General features: G+C 37.0%; 1 protein-coding gene across 3 annotated transcripts in view; it reads right to left on the bottom strand.

Moving 5' to 3' along the window:
* dagla (diacylglycerol lipase, alpha) overlaps positions 1-19,700 on the bottom strand; it is a 107,503-nt gene that overhangs the window by 65,420 nt on the left and 22,383 nt on the right. For all 3 annotated transcript variants that reach the window (XR_008838067.1, XM_056461038.1, XM_056461037.1), the window contains exon 2: positions 621-722. Coding sequence is in view for 2 of the 3 variants with exons in the window: in XM_056461038.1 (XP_056317013.1) it covers positions 621-715 (95 nt within the window). In the remaining variant the exon portion in view is untranslated. The remainder of the gene's footprint in view (positions 1-620; positions 723-19,700) is intronic.

The following is a 19,700-nucleotide window of genomic DNA, read 5'->3' as shown; positions in this document are numbered from 1 at the left end:
TTCAGAGGAGTGCAGTGAGTGCACTATTCTGTGCTTCTGAATGGCTGTATTTAAATTTCTATTGTATTTTGTCTGGTGCAAACAGCCAAAATGCTAATTACTGCAAATCTCATCACTTGGCATGTTGTTTGGACATGGGGTTACAATATAACCAGCTCACCTAATGTTTACGTTTGCAATATTTATATTATTTGCTAATTAATAACCACCTCATGTGGAACTCTGAATCTGCGTCTCATTTCGGGCTTACTGTCCACCGGAGGTCACATTTCGGTTATAGATGTATGCTTTGATAGTCTTCCTGACTGACTGAATGAAATATGCGGTTTTCCACCAAGGCAACCCGGGGTGCTGAAATATAATTGCCTAAACTGGCATTGGGCGGGTTAAAGGGACCAAAACAAAGACAGACGTTCCGGCACATAACGCACATTTTCAAAGCAGATTATCTGACTTCAGCATTGTTTTTCAGATAAACAAGAATGTTCACTTAGCATGTTTCTTAAATATCTGGTATTTTTATGCTTTAGAGTCAAAAACTTACATCACCTTTAAATGACTTTCAATATAAAAACAAGCAAACACAAAGAGCCTATCGAAGAACCATCTTGCAGACTCACCATATGCAGTGTAGTACAAACAGGAAGAAAGCCGGCAACACCAGGTCATCACTGCCGACTGACCAGCGTCGCCGAAACAGTACCATGCCCGGCATCACTGCCCTGAAACACACACACACACACACACACAAACACTCCAGTTACAGACCGCAAACACAGCCACTCGTGCAAACAAAGACTTCTCATTTACCACTTCCACATTTCTGTGATGCAGATGAAAATAACACAAGACTTCCAAGAGAAAAGAAGACAAAACAATCGCGCAAGATGCACTAGTAGCATAGTAGTGATTCACAGAATGAGACTCGGCTTTTTCTTAAAATATAAAACTGAATGGCAGAAGTTCTTCCAAAATACAACAGAGCAGATGAATTTAAAGGGATAGTTCACCCAAAAATTTAAATGTACTCATTTACTCATCCTCATTTGGTTATAAATGTTTATGAGTTCCTTTATTTTGTTGGAACACAAAAAAATATATTTTGAAGAATGTTGGAAATCAGTAACCATTGACATCCATAGTAGGAAAAACAAATACTATGGAAGTCAGTGGTTACAGGTTTTCAGCTTAGCTCAGCTTTTTCCTAACATATAAAACAGAATCATGGCAGACGTTCTTCTAAAAAGATATTTTAAAGAATGTTGGAAATCCGTAACCGTTGACAGCCATAGGAGGAAAAACAAATACTATGGAAGTCAATGGTTACAGGTTTTCAGCTTAGCTTAGCATTTTCCTTACATATAAAACCGGATGGCAGACGTTCTTCCAAAATACAACAGAGCAGGTGAATTTAAAGGGATAGTTCACCCATAAATTTTAATGTACTCATCTACTCATCCTCAATTGGTTATAAGTCTTTTTGAGTTTCTTTATTCTGTTCAACACAAAAGAAGATATTTTGAAGAATGTTGGAAAACAGTAACCGTTGACATCCATAGGAGGAAAAACAAATACTATGGAAGTCAATGGTTACAGGTTTTCAGCTTACCTCAGCTCTTCTTAACATATAAAACTAAATGGCAGACGTTCTTCAAAATACAACAGAGCAGGTGATAAATGTTTCGTTATAAATGTTTGTGTTTTTTTTTATTCTTTTCAACACAAAAGAAGACATTTTGAAGAATGTTGAAAATCAGTAACCATTGAGGTCTATAAAAGGAAAAACAAATACTACGGAAGTCAATGGTTACAATTTTTCAGCTTACCTCAGCATTTTTCTAACATATAAAACTGAATGGCAGACATTCTTCAAAATACAACAGAGCAGGTGAATTTAAAGGGATAGTTCACCCAAAAATTAAAATGTACTTATTTACTCATCCTTAATTTGTTATAAATGTTTTTGCGTTTCTTTATTCTGTTCAACACAAAAGAAGATATTTAATACAAATACTATTTTGAAGAATGTTGGAAATCAGTAACCGTTGACATCCATAAGAGAAAAAACAAATACTATGGAAGTCAGTGGTTACAGGTTTTCAGCTTACCTCAGCTTTTTCCTATCATATAAAACAAAATCATGGCAGATATTCTTCCAAAATACATCAGAGCAGGTGAATTTAAAGGGATAGTTCACCCAAAAATTATAATGTACTCATTTACTCATCCTCAATTGGTTATAAATCTTTGTGAGTTTATTTATTCTGTTCAACACAAAAGAAGATATTTTGAAGAATGTTGAAAATCAGTAACTTTGACATCCATAAGAGGAAAAACCAATACTATGGAAGTAAATGGTTACAGGATTTCAGCTTTGTTTAAAATATGTTCTTTGGTGCTCAACATGTTTCCAACAAGTGAAGGGTGAGTAAATTATGACCGAATTTAAATTTTTTGGGTGAACTATCCCTTTAAAAGAAACAGTTCAAACTATAGTCTTCTTTTTACTCACCCTTATGTCTTTCCAAACTCGTATACAGTGATAAAAACACCATTCAAAGCTCATTTTTAGCTGAACTATTCCTTTAATGTGCACTCTTGTAGAGGGCATCATAGGCTTAAAATTGCATCTAGCACCATACAAACGAACAGCAAGAATGAAAGAGTGGATTAAAGGAAATTTAGAAAGAGGAAAAGAAGAAGTGCTAGAGGAAGTGACTTCAGATAATGTTGACAGACATTGAAAGGAATCAATATTTGGTAACTGTTATGTGAACGAGAGTTTACACATGCTATCCTGAATTAATTCATGTTATTTCAAAAGCGAGAAAGAGAACTTTTAAATATTTTAATCTATTGTAACTTTCATTGTTTTCCATAATTTTTAAGCCTTTTTATCCTAGTTGGATTTTTACTTTGGCCCATTCTGCTTTGGTACTTAGATCTGTGAGATTTCAATTTCTTTGAAATTTGTAAGTGTAATAGCAAAGTTATTGGTATCACTTTAGGGCTGTATTAGTTAATGTTAGTTAATGCATTTACTAACATGAACAAACAATGAACAATACATTTATTACAGTATTTGTTCATGTTAGTTAAGGTTATTTTATGAAAATACTAGGGTTGTCAAAATTAGCGCTTAACGCATTCGATTAATTTGAAATATTTAACACGTTAAAAAAAATTATCGCAAATAACGCAGTTGCAGTTTTTTTATTTCCTGTTGTGGCTGACGTGTGTTTAATGTGCAAAGAAATTTGGATAAGACCAAGGAAGCGCTTTCAGAAGGAAAGTTTCAGTATAAAACAATTAATGTCACATCACCAGAGTTTCATGCAATTTCGGGTGTTTCATTTGTAATCTTTAGACTTAAACTGCAGTTCAGCAGTTCACTCTCATTCAGCATATTTTCATTCAGGATGTTTTAATGGAATTTGATACCGCATGGCGAACGGAAAGAAAAATCTCCGCATTTCGGGATCCTTTAAGGTAATCAAAAAAAAAAAATTAATTAATTTAAAAAAAATAATAATAAAAATAAATAAATAAATTAAAATAAATAAATAAATAAAAAAAATAAATAAATAAAAAATGTAAAAAAATAATTTAAAAAAAACGCTGCTTAGCTACATGCTAGACTGTTAATCAGAGTATTATCTCAATCATAAAAGTGGAGTATTGGTGTCCATGTAAGTGAAGGTGCCAGACGATGTCTCAAGCGGTCAAAGACAGCCCATTTCTCTGCCTTTAAGTTGCTTCCATGAGCCCTCAAATGTTTCATGAAGTTTGACTTTTCCCTACTACACGCAACTTTTGTAACGCGTCTGCTTCACGTTGCTGTGTCAGAATCCTTGCTTGTAAAATACAGCAATACTTTAGAACGCTTAGTTTAAGCAAATTTAATTAACGCGATCATGCGTGTTAATGAATCTAAAGGCATCCCTCACTCACCAGGTGCGCTGTACTGCGCACGTTGTCTCTGTGTGTGTGTGTATGTGTGTGTGTGTGTGTCTGTAGTCCACTTAGAATCCAACATGGAAATCAGTTTTGTTTGTTATTAGCATTGATTGTTTTGAAATTCAATTGGGACTTGCATGCCTGTGTTTTTATTTCTGTAATTAATATGGCATTTCGTGATTAATCATGATTAATTACAAAAAAAGATTAATTAGTTAATTTTTTAAATCATTTGACAGCCCTAGAAAACACAGTTGTTCATTGTTAGCAGGGGCGTAGCAACCGGGGGGATGGGGACAGACCATTTAGAAACAGGTGATTAAGAATGTAAACCTTTGGATTTCATACAGCTGTCTCCCCATTTTTAAAATGTCCACGACGCCCCTGATTGTTAGTTTTAGTTAACTCAGTGCATGAACTAATGTTAACAAGCATGATTTTAATAAGTCATTGGTAAATTTTGAACTATGATTAATAAATGACGTACAAGTATTGTTCATACTTTTGTTCATGTTAGTAAATACAACCCTGAATCAGAAAACGTTGGAACGGTATGGAAAACGCAAATTAAATAAAAGAACTTGTATTTCATTGCAGACAATATGAACACAAATATTTCATGTTTTGTTTGTTCAGCGTCATTTAATTTGTTTATATACATCCTTTCCTGTCATTCAGACCTGCAACACATTCCAAAAAAAGTTGGGACAGGAGCAGTTTAGGGCTAGTAATCAGGTAAACTGGTAAAATAATGATGTGATTTGAAACAGGCGATCTCAACAGGTGATTGTAATTATGATTGGGTACAAAAACAGCATCTAAGAAAGGTCTGGTCCTTTAGGAGCAAAGATGGGCTGAGAATCACTTTGCCAACAAATATGTGATGAAAAAAATTATTGAAATGTTTAAAAACAATGTTCCTCAAAGAAAATATGAAGATATTTGGATATTTCACCTTCAACAGTGCAAAACATAATTCAAAGATTCAAAGGATCTAAAGGACTTAGATTAAATTTGTATGAAATGTGCTATAAATATATATACACACACACACACACACACACACACACACACACACACACACACACACACACACACACACACACACACACACACACACACACACACATATATATATATATATATATATATATATATATATATATATATACACACACACATACATTCACTGGCCACTTTATTAGGTACACCTGTTCAACTGTTCGTTAACGCAAATTTCTTATCAGCCAATCAGATGGCAGCAACTCTGTGCATTTAGGCATGTTGACATGGTCAAGATGATTCGCTGCTGTTCAAACCGAGCATCAGAATGGGGAAGAAAAGTGGTTTAAGTGACTTAGAAGGTGGCATTGTTGGTGCCAGACGTGCTGGTCGGAGTATTTCACAAACTGCTGATCTACTGGGATTTTCACACACATCTCCGGAGTTTACAGAGAATGGTCAGAAAAAGAGAAAATATCCCGTGAGCAGCAGTTCTGTGGGCGCAAATGCCTTGTTGGTGCCAGAGGTCAGAGGAGAATGGCCAGACTGGTTCCAGCAGATAGAAAGGCAACAGTAACTCAAATAACCACTCGTTACAACCGAGGTATACAGAAGAGCATCTCTGAATGCACAATACGTCCAACCTTGAGGCAGATGGGGTACAGCAGCAGAAGACCACACTGATTTCCACTCATGTCAGCTAAGAACAGAAAGCTGAGGCTACAATTCACACAGGCACACCGAAATTGGACAATAGAAGATGGGAAAACATTGCCTGGTCTGATGAGTCTCGATTTCTGCTGCAACATTCGGATGGTAGGGTCAGAATTTGGTAACAACAACATTAAAAGCATGGATCCATCCTGCCTTGAATCAACAGTTCAGGTAATGGAGGTGTAATGGTGTTGGGGATATTTTCTTCGCACACTTTGTGCCCATTAGTAACAATTGAGCATTGTGTCAAAGCCACAGGTGACAAATCTGCAGCAACTGCTTGATGCTATCATGTCAATATGAACCAAAATCTCTGATGAATATTTCCAGTCCTTCGTTATTATATATAAACTATGATTTTTCCGATAATCGAGCAGCCTTAGCCAGAGCAAATATAATACTGTTGCTAAAGTATTCAGGCTTTTGGTGGGCCAAGTCAAGCGAGTGTTTTGCTCCAACCTCTAACATTAAGTGAGTGAAAAACAGTAGTAATGCTTGCCTCAGCAATCACCATTAACTACAAGACGATAACAAACAAAAGCGAGCCTTGCAGTTGTGAGCGAGCGCTGCTGATGGTTTCCATGGAAACCACTTTCAGTCCAGACACTGCAACGCTGTGACCCAGCAAACTTTCATTGTGTGGCAAAATTGCTCTATTTACAACACAAATCTCAATCCAAACATTTCATTGATCAACTGGTACTTTCAGAGCACGCAGAGGATCTCTTATTGTTCAAGACCAAACTGGATGGCAGATGTATGATAAAACAGGATGTGACGTCAGCGTGCTATGTTGATCTTTTTATGGACTGGACTAAAGGCATCCGCCCTGGCTAAGCACTTCCCCAAAACATTTGTGTTTGTGTTTTTGTGGGTGGTGTGTTTAAAGTCACTATGAAATCCACATTTACTTGGGTTTTCCTTTTTTATGGCACATGATTCCAGTTTGATCAAATGCCAAACCCTACAGTACGTATGAATAATAATTTTCATCCCAAAACCCCAACCATTGGTTGACATTCAACCCTTTGAACAAACAAACTAACTATTCGAAAGCTCTTCTTGAGAAAATCAGTGTAAATATCTTACTTGTTGTACACTGTAATCAAAGTCAAGACAGCAAATATTTCTATGCTGCTTTAACTTATTTTGATTTAAACTAAACAAATTTAATTTAAACTAAATTATTTAAGTTATACAAAGTTTAACTTAATACTTTTAGTCAGTTTAATTGCTGTAAGTTGACATGACTAGAAAAGTTGATTTGATTCAACTAAAACATTTAAGGCAGCAAGACTTTTTTACAGTGTAGTTGTGTCTGCACACCAAGAATATTACATTGTTTTGCTTTTTAAATTAGCTTAAATTTAATATTATTTTAACAGTTGCTATAACTTAAATTAAATTTTTGATCTTAGTTCATTTTATTACTGGTATTGTTAGTTTTAGTTTCGATTTTATTTTGTACATTTCTATTTGAGTTTTAAATAGCAATGTATTCCCCCACCACTCCCCACCCACCCCCACCCCCCAGTCTGTCACACCCCCACATGGTTTCCGCTACATTCATTCTTCCATGGTGGGGCGCCACACCAAAATGCATCCTGCCACGGCTACATTACAGCTTCTCATTCAAAACATTCAGTCTTTTTTTTATACGTTTTTTTTTATATACGTTTTTTTTTAATAAGTGAATTATAACAGCCGAACTTTTCTGTAACCACCACAGCTGGAAAAAAATCTGAGAGAAAACAACACCCAGGTCGCCAACTTTGGTATAGTATCCGATCGCAGTGGCCGCCAAAAACCTGCTGCATAGTACATTTACTAACACCACAGTACAGTTACTATGCCGGTTCTCAACAGTGTTATTCAGACAACGGTGTTGCCGGTGTGAAAATCAGCTGTCATGCACATAATGAAACTCCCCTTTTAATGCAAACCCTTCCCTCTTTCGCCACTCTCCATTCCCACACAAACAGAGCTGGACTCACCCATTTTCCTGAATTTTTTCAAAATAGAGGTGTAGAAAACACCCTGCTGAGACGGGGCGGGGGGTGGGGGGATGCGTTCATGGTCCTTTAAAGGGTCACGAAACCCTAAAACAAATTTTTTGAGATGTTGACAGTCAAATATGTGGCCCACGTTGCTAAAAACACTATAAGGACGCATATATTTCACTAAAGAGTGAAAATTTTTTGTTTTTGCATTATTTCAAGCAAATTATTCTTCTGGTTTGAAAATGAACCTTGAAGCTACGTAACGGCCATGAGATCCTTGTGTAAACTCCAGCGTGTAGACTGGCTGTCTGTACCGGCGGGTACAACATGACGTCTTTGAGCTTTCATCATTAATTCAAGAGATAGACTTTGTTCGAACCAATCAGCGCGCTCTATTGTGTATGAGGTGCTTCATTAATATGCATGATAGCTTCGAAGACTGAAATTGAGATTTGCCACTCACTCATCTTTCAAAAAAAGGCACAGTTCCAGTTGGTGTTGATTGTTCTGTCTCTACGGATTTGGTAATTGTGTGATCAGTGTTCTTTGTTTGTTTATTCAGCGGCAAAGTTAGTTAGTATCATCAGCAGTACTCCTTCAGTTTTTAAAAGACATACCTTAGTCAAAATGATTTAGTTACTAAGCTTACAGTACGTTAATGTCACTGCAATATTATGGGCTGAAAGATCTGCTGTAAATGTAAATTTCTCCCATTCGCCGTGCGGTATTAAACAGTCCATTAAAACAACACTCTTCCAGCAGTTCCTCGCATCCAATATCTCGTTTGTCACGAGGGGCATGCATGAAATGTTCCTGGATGAAAGTGAAAGTGCCAAACTGCAGTTAAAGTCGACAAATTAATAATATGGCAAATAATTTAATTACTGATGTCTATGTAAACTTAGTCACTGTCTTTCTCCTCTGCATCTGTGTTTGTTTTGCCTCTGTGAAAATCAGCGCATGCTCGAATTGAAACTCCCCTTTCCATGCAAACCCTTCCCTCTTTCGCCACTCAACACTCCCACCTAAACAAAGCTTGACTGACGCATGTCATGACTTTTTTTCAAACTAGAGGTGTGAAAACACCCTGTTAAAACAGGGGGGTTTCATGGCCCTTTAAACAGCCATAGCAGTACTTTAACAATAAGAGTCACCTTTAAACTATAGCAATCATATTCTGCTAGTTAATCATTCTCCCTTCCAGCAGACCTGGCTGATAAAGCGACAGATTGCAAATGCTTTCACTGCAGCTGTACAATAACACTCAAACACACAGTCTATCACACTGATAGTGCTTCATCAGTTCTCAATCTTCCAATTTCTCTTCACACCTGCTTTCTCCATTTCTCTCTTTCCTACCATCAATCTATCCACGAAGGCACAACCCTAAAACCAAACACAAAAATATGAAGGCAGTCTGGAAAGTGCAAACTCACAACTCATCTTAAAGTAAACACGAAACCACATTCGCTCTCATCACATAAACATCCTGCTCACGTACTCAGGAAGGTAAGAAAAATCCCCAGAGACAAAAGAGATGTTGCACTACTATTATTTAGTCTACTATTTCTACAATAATTACAACACATAAATCCCTCCCAGTAGTGTCAACAAAGTATTTGGTGCCACATTTAGTCATTGTGACACTCAGTGTCAACTCAACCAGAGGCTCTGTGTTGAAAATCTAATTTTAAAGGGTCACGAAACACCAAAACACATTGTTGTAGTGTGTCCCATGCTGCTAAAAAACACTATTAGGACACATTTATTTCACAAAAAAAAAAGTGAAAATAGGTTGTTTTTGCGTTATTTTGAGCAAATTCGTTCTTCCAGTTTGAAATGAATTTTTGAAGCTGTGTCATGGCGATTAGATCCTTGTGTGTAATCCATAGACTGTAAAATATATGGACGTAGCATCCGTGACGTCACCCATAGGTTTCTGAACACTGCAAAAAAAGCTACAAGTGGGTGCGGCCAACTGTCGCCATTTTGTTCGCGCGTCATCGCACCCAGGGCGGGATACCAAACAAGGGCAAAGAGGCGGAGAGTGAGCGGAGCTACAGACACCTGCTGGAACTTTGCTTAGATCTGGCAGACAGACTTTACTTTGGGAGAAACGCTTGATACTTTATTACCTGCGACTCGTTTGTGTTCTGACCACATGTGCTTGGCTGTACACTATATCAATAAAGTGTTTAGACTTTTAAAAACACTGTTGTAACACATTGAGCCACTAAGCATTGTTCTTATGACGTTTTTCTACAGGAGGAAAACGCGAATTACTTCCAAACACTTCAAATATAGTCTGTGTTAGTAAATGCAAGACTATTGATGAACTCCAGGCATAACACTGTATGATAACGCTTCAGATGACTGTTCTAGAGCCTACAGCTAATCAATCTGTCACATTCTGGAGTGCTTTAGGGGCCTAAAGAAAACTATTAAGGATAAATGATCTTAAATAAAACAAATGCATTTACAGAGATGGTATACAAGTATATAACTTTACTCACATGGAAAACGGAGGCCACGTGATTGGTTTGTGAGCACAATTAAGTGCACACAGCATCCCATATCATCTGATAATTGTGAGAAATAAGTCCAAAAGGCAGCTGACTGTGTAAAGCCACATAAAACAACACAAAAATACGATGAATATGCCGAGATCAGTGGCTAATCTGCCGGATTCAGCAGGAGGTGAAGTGACGGCGACCAGCGAGACCTAGCTGTCACTCAAGTGGCCACGCCCTTAATTATGCAAACTTAACATAAGCTAATATAAAGGAAATGGATGAGTTATAAAAAAATTCACCCCCCTCACAGTTGTCATGGAGGGTGATAATAGCTATATGAACTAAAATCGTTCTTTGTACCAGGCTGTAAACACCTTTTTTTCTGCTGTAAAAAAGTTGACCATTCTAACAGTGGGCTCAATTGCAATTTGCTCTATTATGAAGCCAGGACTAGCGGAATTTTGATGAATTGCAGTTTCAGTTACTTCCGTATTGGCTTCCCGAGGGAGAGCGGGAGGTTGCCGCTTGGTGTAATCCAGCGTGGAGAGTGGATGTCTCTACCTGCGAGTACAACGTGATGTCTCTGAGTGTATTGCATTAATTCATGAGAAAGACTTGGTTCAAACTAATCAGCGTACGCTATTGTAAATGAGGTGCAACTTCATTAATATGCATGATAGCTTTGAAGACTGTTTTTCCTTGTTACAGTGTTCAGAGAGACGCCACATTGTGTTGCCAAAACAAGTGGAGGAAGAACAATTTGGAGACATGGGTCGTCAGTGTTTTGTTCATAAATGTGCTGCAACAAAGGTTTTGTTTTCATTTCCCTGCTATGAGAGCGCAGCTGGACTCACATGTGGATTACAGTGCACGCGACAGAAATACATTTATAAGGAACATGTTTTACCCGAGAGCTTTTCGCATGTGGAAATGATGAAATCTGGATTTGCCACTTGTTTCCTTTTAAAAATGACACGGCTACAGTTGGTCTTGATTGTCCTGTCTTTACAGATTTGGTAAGTATGTGATCGGTTTTCTTTGTTTATTTAGATGGCAAAGTTAGTTCGTATTATGAGCAGTACTCTTTTAGTTTTTAAAGACATACCTTAGTTAACAGTACGTTAATATCACTGCAATATTATAGTACAATATTATAGACTGAAATATCTGCTGTAAATGCTGCTCTCAGAGGTACTGCAAAGAGGAATGGGCAAAAATTCCCAAAGACAGGTGTGCCCAGCTTGTTGTATCATATTCAAAAAGACTTAAGGCTTTAATTGCTGCCAAAGGTGCATCAACAAAGTATTGAGCAAAAGCTGTGAATACTTCTGTACATGTGATTTTTCAGGTTTTTTATTTTTAATAAATTTGCAACAATTTCAAAAACTCTTTTTTCACATTGTCATTATGGGGTATTGTGTGGAGTATTTTGAGGAAATAAATGAATTTAATCCATTTTGGAATAAGGCTGTAACATAAAAAAAATGTGGAAAAAGTCAAGCGCTATCAATACTTTCCGGATGCACTGCATCCCCTTATTCTTCTGGTCCAATCACAAGCTCTGTATAATATAACAGCTCTTTCCCTTTATGAGCCAGACACTAACACATCAGTCTGTCTGTGACATTAAATAAAGGCTACTGGCCAATAAAGAGGGGAATTTCGAAATGTCCACTTTAATAAAAAAAAGTATGCACAATCTGATTTACATGTCATTGTGAGCGATCTGTAAAGGAAATTGCTCATATAATTCATTTGCACAAACATAGACTCATATAATCAAAAAAAGAAAGCAAGAAAGATGTCATAAACAATCACATACATTATTGCTGAATAAATATGAAAAAAAAAGGTCTTTGAGAATGGCCAGAAACTTTCTTATCCAATGCCAAACGTTGACTATAATTTGGCCCACACGAAATATGCAGATTTTCAGCACATAGAAGCTATTAATTTTTTTATTTAATATTGATTCAGTTTTTAAATTCATTTCAGTAATATTATTAACTAATATGAAAATGTTCATTTGATTTATTTGCAATTTAGTTTGTAAAGTAATATCTTCTTGTTTTTTAAAGATAAATTATATGAGAGACTTGCTTTGATTGCCAAATAAGTGAATCTAATTAGATTTGCATTGTAAACAGTAAATATCAGTTAAAAAGGTATAATTTTTATTTTATATATTACATTTTTAGTTATGATGCTCCCTAAATCATTCCACATTTACAAAATTCTGTGCAGAAATAGCAAAAAATTGCAAAAAAATATCCGCAGATTCTGTCTGGCCCTGACTATTAGTCATAAACGGTATTGCGTTTTACAATGTTAAATTCATCTTAAAGATTTCACCCTAAAAATCAACATGCAAAAACAGACAGCGAGTTTCACACTTAGTCATACAGTACATATACACTCACTGGAAGCAGACAGAAATCCACAAACACACACGCTGCAGGTGGAGCTGGAAGATGTTGAAAGGACCGAGTGGGCGGCAGTGAAAGTGAAACATGATGAGGATGCAGGGAAAAGGAGGACTAGCATGAAAATTAGGAGGAATGAAAAAGACAGAAGGCAAGAGAGAGCAAGGGTGAGTGAAGGAGGAAATGAGAAAGAGAGAGAGAAAGGAAGAATCTGGAGCAAGAGATGAGAGGAGGAGAGGCAGGGGAGAGTGGGTGTGTGTAGCACATGGTCCTCAATCTAAAAAAAGGATGAGAGCTGAACTGAGTATAGATGCGCGAGATGAAAAGGAGAAAAGATCGAGAAAGAAGGCCCCGGCTTCACAGAGACGGTGAAACACACAAGAAGGACGTTTCACTGGAGAAATAAAAGAGAAGGAAAGGGAGTCAAGTAAGGATGAACTCATGTAAGATTACAAATACAGTTGATGCCAGAAATCAAATGGAAAACGCAAATCTGTGTTTGACATTAAATCGCCTCTATTATGCTATTTTAAAGGTCCCATGAAATTAAAATCAAGTTTTTTAGATGTTAGTATCAGTATTGTTAGTTTTTAAGATATCTATAAGCTAGTGCACACCAAAACAGTGATGAAATCCACATTTAGAAGATATAAATAACTGATATAAACATGTAAAGCTTATAGTTTGTCACTTCCGAACTACATGGATCAATGGTTTTATTCACGTTACCTCATACTTCAGTTTCTCATCAAATCTTAACCAATCAAATGCTCTTTTAGAATCTGACATGCCCCGCCCCTTCTCATTTCCTTGAGCTTAACCACTCTCTAGCAGAGCTGTGATAAAACAAAACACTATTGGCTGTTTATTAAAAAAAAGAGGAGGAGCTACACTATGTCCCACACTCTCTTCGTGCTTCGATTGAGATTATGTCAAACATCGAATAAAAAAGGCCTATTTAAAAGCCCTTCATGGGATCTTTAAAGGTTTCTAACTTGGTTTTAGAAGTCTCCGACAAGAAGTTTACGTGCTGGAAACATGTACATGTCTGTATCTACTGTAGAATCTACAGTAACTTACCGTAAATCAAGGAAGAACTCATAAGATATGAGTTCAAATACGGAAATCTGCATTTGACTTTAAAACGCCCCTACTAAACTATTTTAAAGGTTTCTAATCTTTTAGTTACTAATTTCTAGTTTTGGAGGACTTTGACAAGAGTTTTACATCCATTCAAGGTCAAAAATCAGATTTTTTTCTTAATATGCATTGAAACCCTTGCTATAACCTTGCAATAACTGAAATGCTTGGATTAAGGGTGCTTTCACACCTGTGGATTGTTTCTTTTGTTTCGAAACGGGGATTACATTTTTACAATGTTGCTTTTTGTTCTCTGTGCGGTTCACTGTCACATGGCAATGTTTATAAATGGACCAATAGAGCTAAAACAAGTCACATGCGAGTAAACTCTCCTCGCATTGGTCAGAGTTCGTTTCAATCGAGTCGAGACCACCTCATTCAAGCGATCTCGAACCGATTGTTTTGGCGCGGATCCGATCATGATTGCTGGATTCACATATGCCAAACACACCAACTGGGGAAACGCGCCAGATTCCGAAACAAGAGTCTTGGTGTGAAAGCACCCTAAGAGTCAAGAGCTGTTTTAGGACCAGTCTTGCTCAAGTTACAACGTAGTCTTGTTACAATGTAAAGGGACACTAACGCCTTATTCACACTAGCTGAGAATTTTTACTGCACTGAAAAAAAATGATTCATTGGATTTGCTATATGTTTTTAAGGTAAGCTGTTGCAAACAATTTATATGAGCTGAATTTAAACAATCAAATTAAGTTGAACATTAGTAAATTTTATTTGATTGTTTATATTCAGCCCGTGTAAATTGTTTGCAACCGATTACCTTCAAAAAGTTTTGCAAATCCAATGAATCATTTTTTTTTTCAGTGTGGTGAGGTGGCAACTGAAATCGCTAGTGGGCGTTCTTGAGGTTGCTTAGGTAACGTTCATTCATTCATTAATTTTCCTTCAGCTTAGTCCCTTTATTCATCAGGGGTCGCCACAGCGGAATGAACCGCCAACTTATCCAGCATAAGTTTCACACAGCAGATGCCCTTCCAGCCACAACCCAGTACTAATAGCGCACTTCTTTGCACTGTGGGGGAAACCATGGCACCCGGAGGAAACCCAGGGAAACACAGGGAGAACATGCAAACTCCACACAGGAATGCCAATTGGTCCAGCCGAGACTCAAACCAGTGACCCTCTTGCTGTAAGGCAACAGTGCTAACCACTGAGCTACCATGAAACCTATTATTTGGTTATAATAATTGTAATTATGTTGCATTGTTCAAAATGAGACTGGTAATAAAAAATGTTGGCTTAACTCTTTACAATAAATTTAAATTACACTTTTGAACTCAAAGGTTGGGTTTCTCCAGACATTTGACCCAAAATTGGGTTAAAACAACTCACTCAGCTTTTTTATAGAGAGTGTGTTTGAAGAAATGGCACATCATTTTCAGGCTACACTCTCCAAAATGCTCAGTTTTATATTAAAATAAGAACTGACCCAAACATTGGCTTAAAAACGAAATTTACAAATTTAAAGTTATTTTAAACAAACCAGCAGATTTTAGAGTGTACACAGAGAAAGACTTTAAGACTGGTCAGGAGGAAATAATGCAGTCCTGCTATATTGTTCAACTAAACTGTGGTCACACTAGAGTTTGAGTTAAAAAGGGCACATATTTTACCCCTTTTTCAAGATTTAAGATAAGTCTTATGTGTCTCCACAATGTGTCTGTAATGTTTCAGCTCAAAACACCCGTCAGATTATTTATTAGACCTTTCAGAATATTAGACTTTCTGCTCTGAACACTATGTAGCTGGTTTTGTTGCCTGCGCCTTTAATGCTGGTTCTCCCCACCCATAGTTCCCACGTGCCTGTCAGAGTGTACCTTAATATCCGCCTCGGCTGCGTCAGCTATACCATTGACCAGATACACAGTGACAGACATGAAGGAAGCAGATCTCATGTAATGTTTGTGAGAAATACTACAGTAAGAACTTTTCCAATGATTATTATTATTTGATGTATTTGTTGTGGAGTTGCAACGATGAGCCACACACAATGTCGTTACAAAGTTCACACACACACACACACACACACACACGCACACACACACGCACACACGCACGCACACACGCACACACAGCTGTATGGATATTCGCTATGTTAATGTACAGATAAAAAACAGATTTAACGTCCACAAACCGTGATTGATGCGTCTTCTTTTATAATTGTACTGCCACGCTACTGTAGCAATGAAGACGGTAAAATCACTGTAAATCATTATGAACATGCACTGTTTTAAAACATTTTAAACTTGTAAAACTCATTTTTGATCATATTTGATGATGACTGATGATCACAGAGCGCTGAACAGATCTTTTAATCCCAGTTGCTTTGTGCACGTCCTGTCATATTGATATGATTATACGCGTTACTACGGAGACATGTTAATACGCGTCTGTCAATCAATTCGGTGGGTGGGGAAACCGCACTTCCATCACGTTGCAGTCAGCCTCAAAATAGGAGGGATTTGGATCCTATTTTAACGTCAGGAATTTTCAAAAAAAGAGACTTATTGTGTTTAGATCACCCCAATATGACTGTGGACACACAATACCTACACACAGTTCTGTCCAAACAGCTTACAAAAGATGATTTTCATCATAGGTGATCGATTTCGCTATATTTAGAATTTCTTTAGAGATTGTACTCATGCAATCACATGAGTACATGCAATCACATTGGTCTCATCAATCACATTATGCGATTTTGTAGGTCAAAAGTTCACCAGACTTGAACTTTAGAATGCAGCGGCATTTGAAACTTGATGCACGAGCTTGTGTTTCTGGTCCTCGGCATTCGCATCCATATGGAAGTCTATGGGGCTAAAAGTGCAGTGTGACCATGTTATTTATGATTAAATAATCTGTGTGCACAGAATTCATTCAGAATTATACATACATACACATATACATATAGACACACACACATTGGTGAAGAACGATGGCAAAGCTAAGTTTAGTTATTGTAATGAACTAATAAGTTATAAAGCAGGGTGTTGCGACCAACATGACAAAGCGTCTGTGGTTGGTTCATGTACTTCACGAATATCGAATTAAAAGAATGGCGTGTTAGGTTCATTGTGCATCCCGGGTGCAAACAACAAGAGTTGTGCATTTTAGTTTAACTTTTTGAGTGTGCTGAGCAGTTCAGTGTTTTTATTTAAATATCTTGAGGTGAAACTAAACAGCGCATTCTCTCCACTTCCTCATTCATAAACAGTGGGACGCGCTGCTGAAGCGCAGGAGAGACGCTTTACATTCCATCATTCTTTTAACAGTCCTGGTGTGTTTATTCTTTTTCTTTTGCAAAATTCATCTGTCATTTCTCTTCTGCAAATTAGATGTTTTTTTTTTATCTGCTTAATTCTGTTAAAACCAAAAGCCATGCAGCGCCTGTGAGTTGGTGTTTTTCCATAAGATACACCTTTTGTGAGTGTTTTATTTCATGTGTATAGTCTTTAATGTGCTTTTAATAATTTTATTCTATTTAAAGCAGCACTTCGACGTGAATTTATCCTCAAAAATGAGGCATGAGAGTGATGCATGTGTTGGATGATTGTTTTGTTTTTTTTGCGCGCACAATCAATTGCTGATCCTTTGCATAAGGTTTTTAATCAAAAAGACAGGTAATTTTATTACTTTCGATGTGCTAAAATATTTGATAAACAAATTTTACTTTTAAATAAGCATATTTACATATTAAAACGCGCATGGTCTAATCGGATATAAAGGAAATAAGTTATTTATTTCATTATATAATGAATAGAATAGCGTATACGCCGAGCTAGTGTGTTTCCCATACTGATAAACTTCCGGTGACCGGTTATTGTGAGTTTTTTTTTACAGCATCCTTTTACAGGATCCTTTTAAAGCATCGATGTTGAAATGTAATTCAAACACAATCAGTAAAACAGACTTTGGCATTCATTTAGTTGCTCAAGCGTAAAACGAGACAAAAAGCCGTTTGCTCGCACGTGCCTGTCAGAATTGGCAGGCTAGCGCAAAAGCTCCACTGAATATACTGGGGTAAAATAAATGCTCATATTATAAAGACATGGCGGGGAAAATGTTATTTAATGCAGTGCTTCTTGTACAATCTGAGACCCACTTTATATCTGATATCACTCAGCCAGTGGAGATCGCTGATTTTTAAAGAAAACAGACCTTAAACGCGCCGATTTTGCATTGGCATACAGTTCACCAGAAATGATTAACCCAGGTTACTGGCAAGCTAAAAGTCCTATTAGCATGCTTCGGCATATACCCCATAGTCTTTTCATAAAGTGGGTTTAATTGATCTGAAACTTTTAATAACATTTTTTTTCTTGTAAATAATAAAAGTTGTGAAGAGGGCCACAATGACGTTTTGTTAACATTGAAACTATTGGATACAGTGTCTTCTGTCTATATGACTGGCAAACGCGTTGGTGAAAAACGGCTAAAACTCAGCGAATATTTGGTTAATTTAGAAAACAAACGTTGTCTGGTTTAGTGCTGTTAGTAATACCTAAAAAAATGCAAAGCAGAATTCTCCTGAGCTCATTAACCCACTGACGACACGACAGCCACTTTGTGATGGTTTTTAAGGTGGTTAATTAGGTTTGTTGTGTTTCCTTGAGAAGTTTGGACTGAACTGGAGCAAAGGCTAGCTGATCAACATTGCATTCCTCGAAAAAAAATGCTTGCAATCTAGACACAGTCACCTCATGATTGTGACGCGGTACAATCTGTAAACTCCACCATTAAAATAACGGCCAGGTCTTTTATACTGTAAAATCGCGACGATACTTAATTATTGATCGTGAGCCACACATATCGTTATTGTCATAATAATAGGATTAATTGTTTAGCCTTATGTATGTCCACAAATTACAACTGAATTGCTGGTAATTTTGGTGACAATTTTACCATTTCTTACCCTGATTCCCACATGTTTTACACCATCAAACTGTAAATGACTCACAAAAACAGCCAAATGTGCCTGGAGATCGAGTCACAGAATGTTATTTTGTCCTGAAACTGAACACGATAGACACGGGTGTCCTTCGTTTTAATATTACATTCTTTAGGCATAATTAAAAACATTAAGCTGAAAAATTCACATTTTTTAATCATGAAAATGTCAGTGTTTATGCCACCGGCCAGAGTTCATTTCAGTTCATTTCCAAGAGAAACCCTACACACATTGGTTTTGGTCGAGTAAATGCTAAGTGGTTTGGTAACGATTATGACCTGTAACGTAAAACAAGAATTAAATTGTATTGTATTTTAATGATCTAAACAACACAATTTATTTAAAAGACACATGAAAAGCAGTATTCATCTATTAAAATGTGTACAGACTGGTCAGATGTAAATATATAAGAAGCCAGTGATTAGAAGACAAAGAAAATAATTGTTTTTGAGACAAACTGCATTTGCAAATAAAAGAAAAAGCATGAAAAAACACCCCCAGAACTGAAAAGCAAAATAGAGATGTGGTCAAATCTGATCAATAATTAGTGCTGGGCAAAAAACAAAAGGCAGAATGAATGATTTGAAGGTAGTATTTGAGGAAAATGGTTGTAATGTGGAGAAATTCTGCATTTGGCCATTAAACGCATTAAAGGAAGTGTTGACTTCATAATGGAAAAGAGGGATTATATGTGCTGGCATGCTGAGGAGTGGATGGAACGCAGCGTGTTAAAAAATAAATAGGGCATGACAGGGGGAAAAGGGAGAGAAAATGAGGAAGGCAGAGCAGGAAGCAGGCTGCATTCAAGCTGGTTTCTTGTATAAACACTGAGCGTGGCGCAGGGCTGATTATTTGCCTATGAGCACTCGAGGGACATTCACATGGGACACGTTTTGCCAGCACTGTTTTGCAATCATTGGTCTATGTACATATGAGGCAGAGAGATGATTTTGGCAGTCTTTTTAGGGTCTCCTGACATAACCAT

This window comes from Danio aesculapii, chromosome 7 (assembly GCF_903798145.1).
Source record: "Danio aesculapii chromosome 7, fDanAes4.1, whole genome shotgun sequence".
NCBI classification, from domain to species: Eukaryota; Metazoa; Chordata; class Actinopteri; order Cypriniformes; family Danionidae; genus Danio; species Danio aesculapii.
Note: the sequence above shows the minus strand (reverse complement) of the source record. Positions and strands in the feature narration are given on the sequence as shown.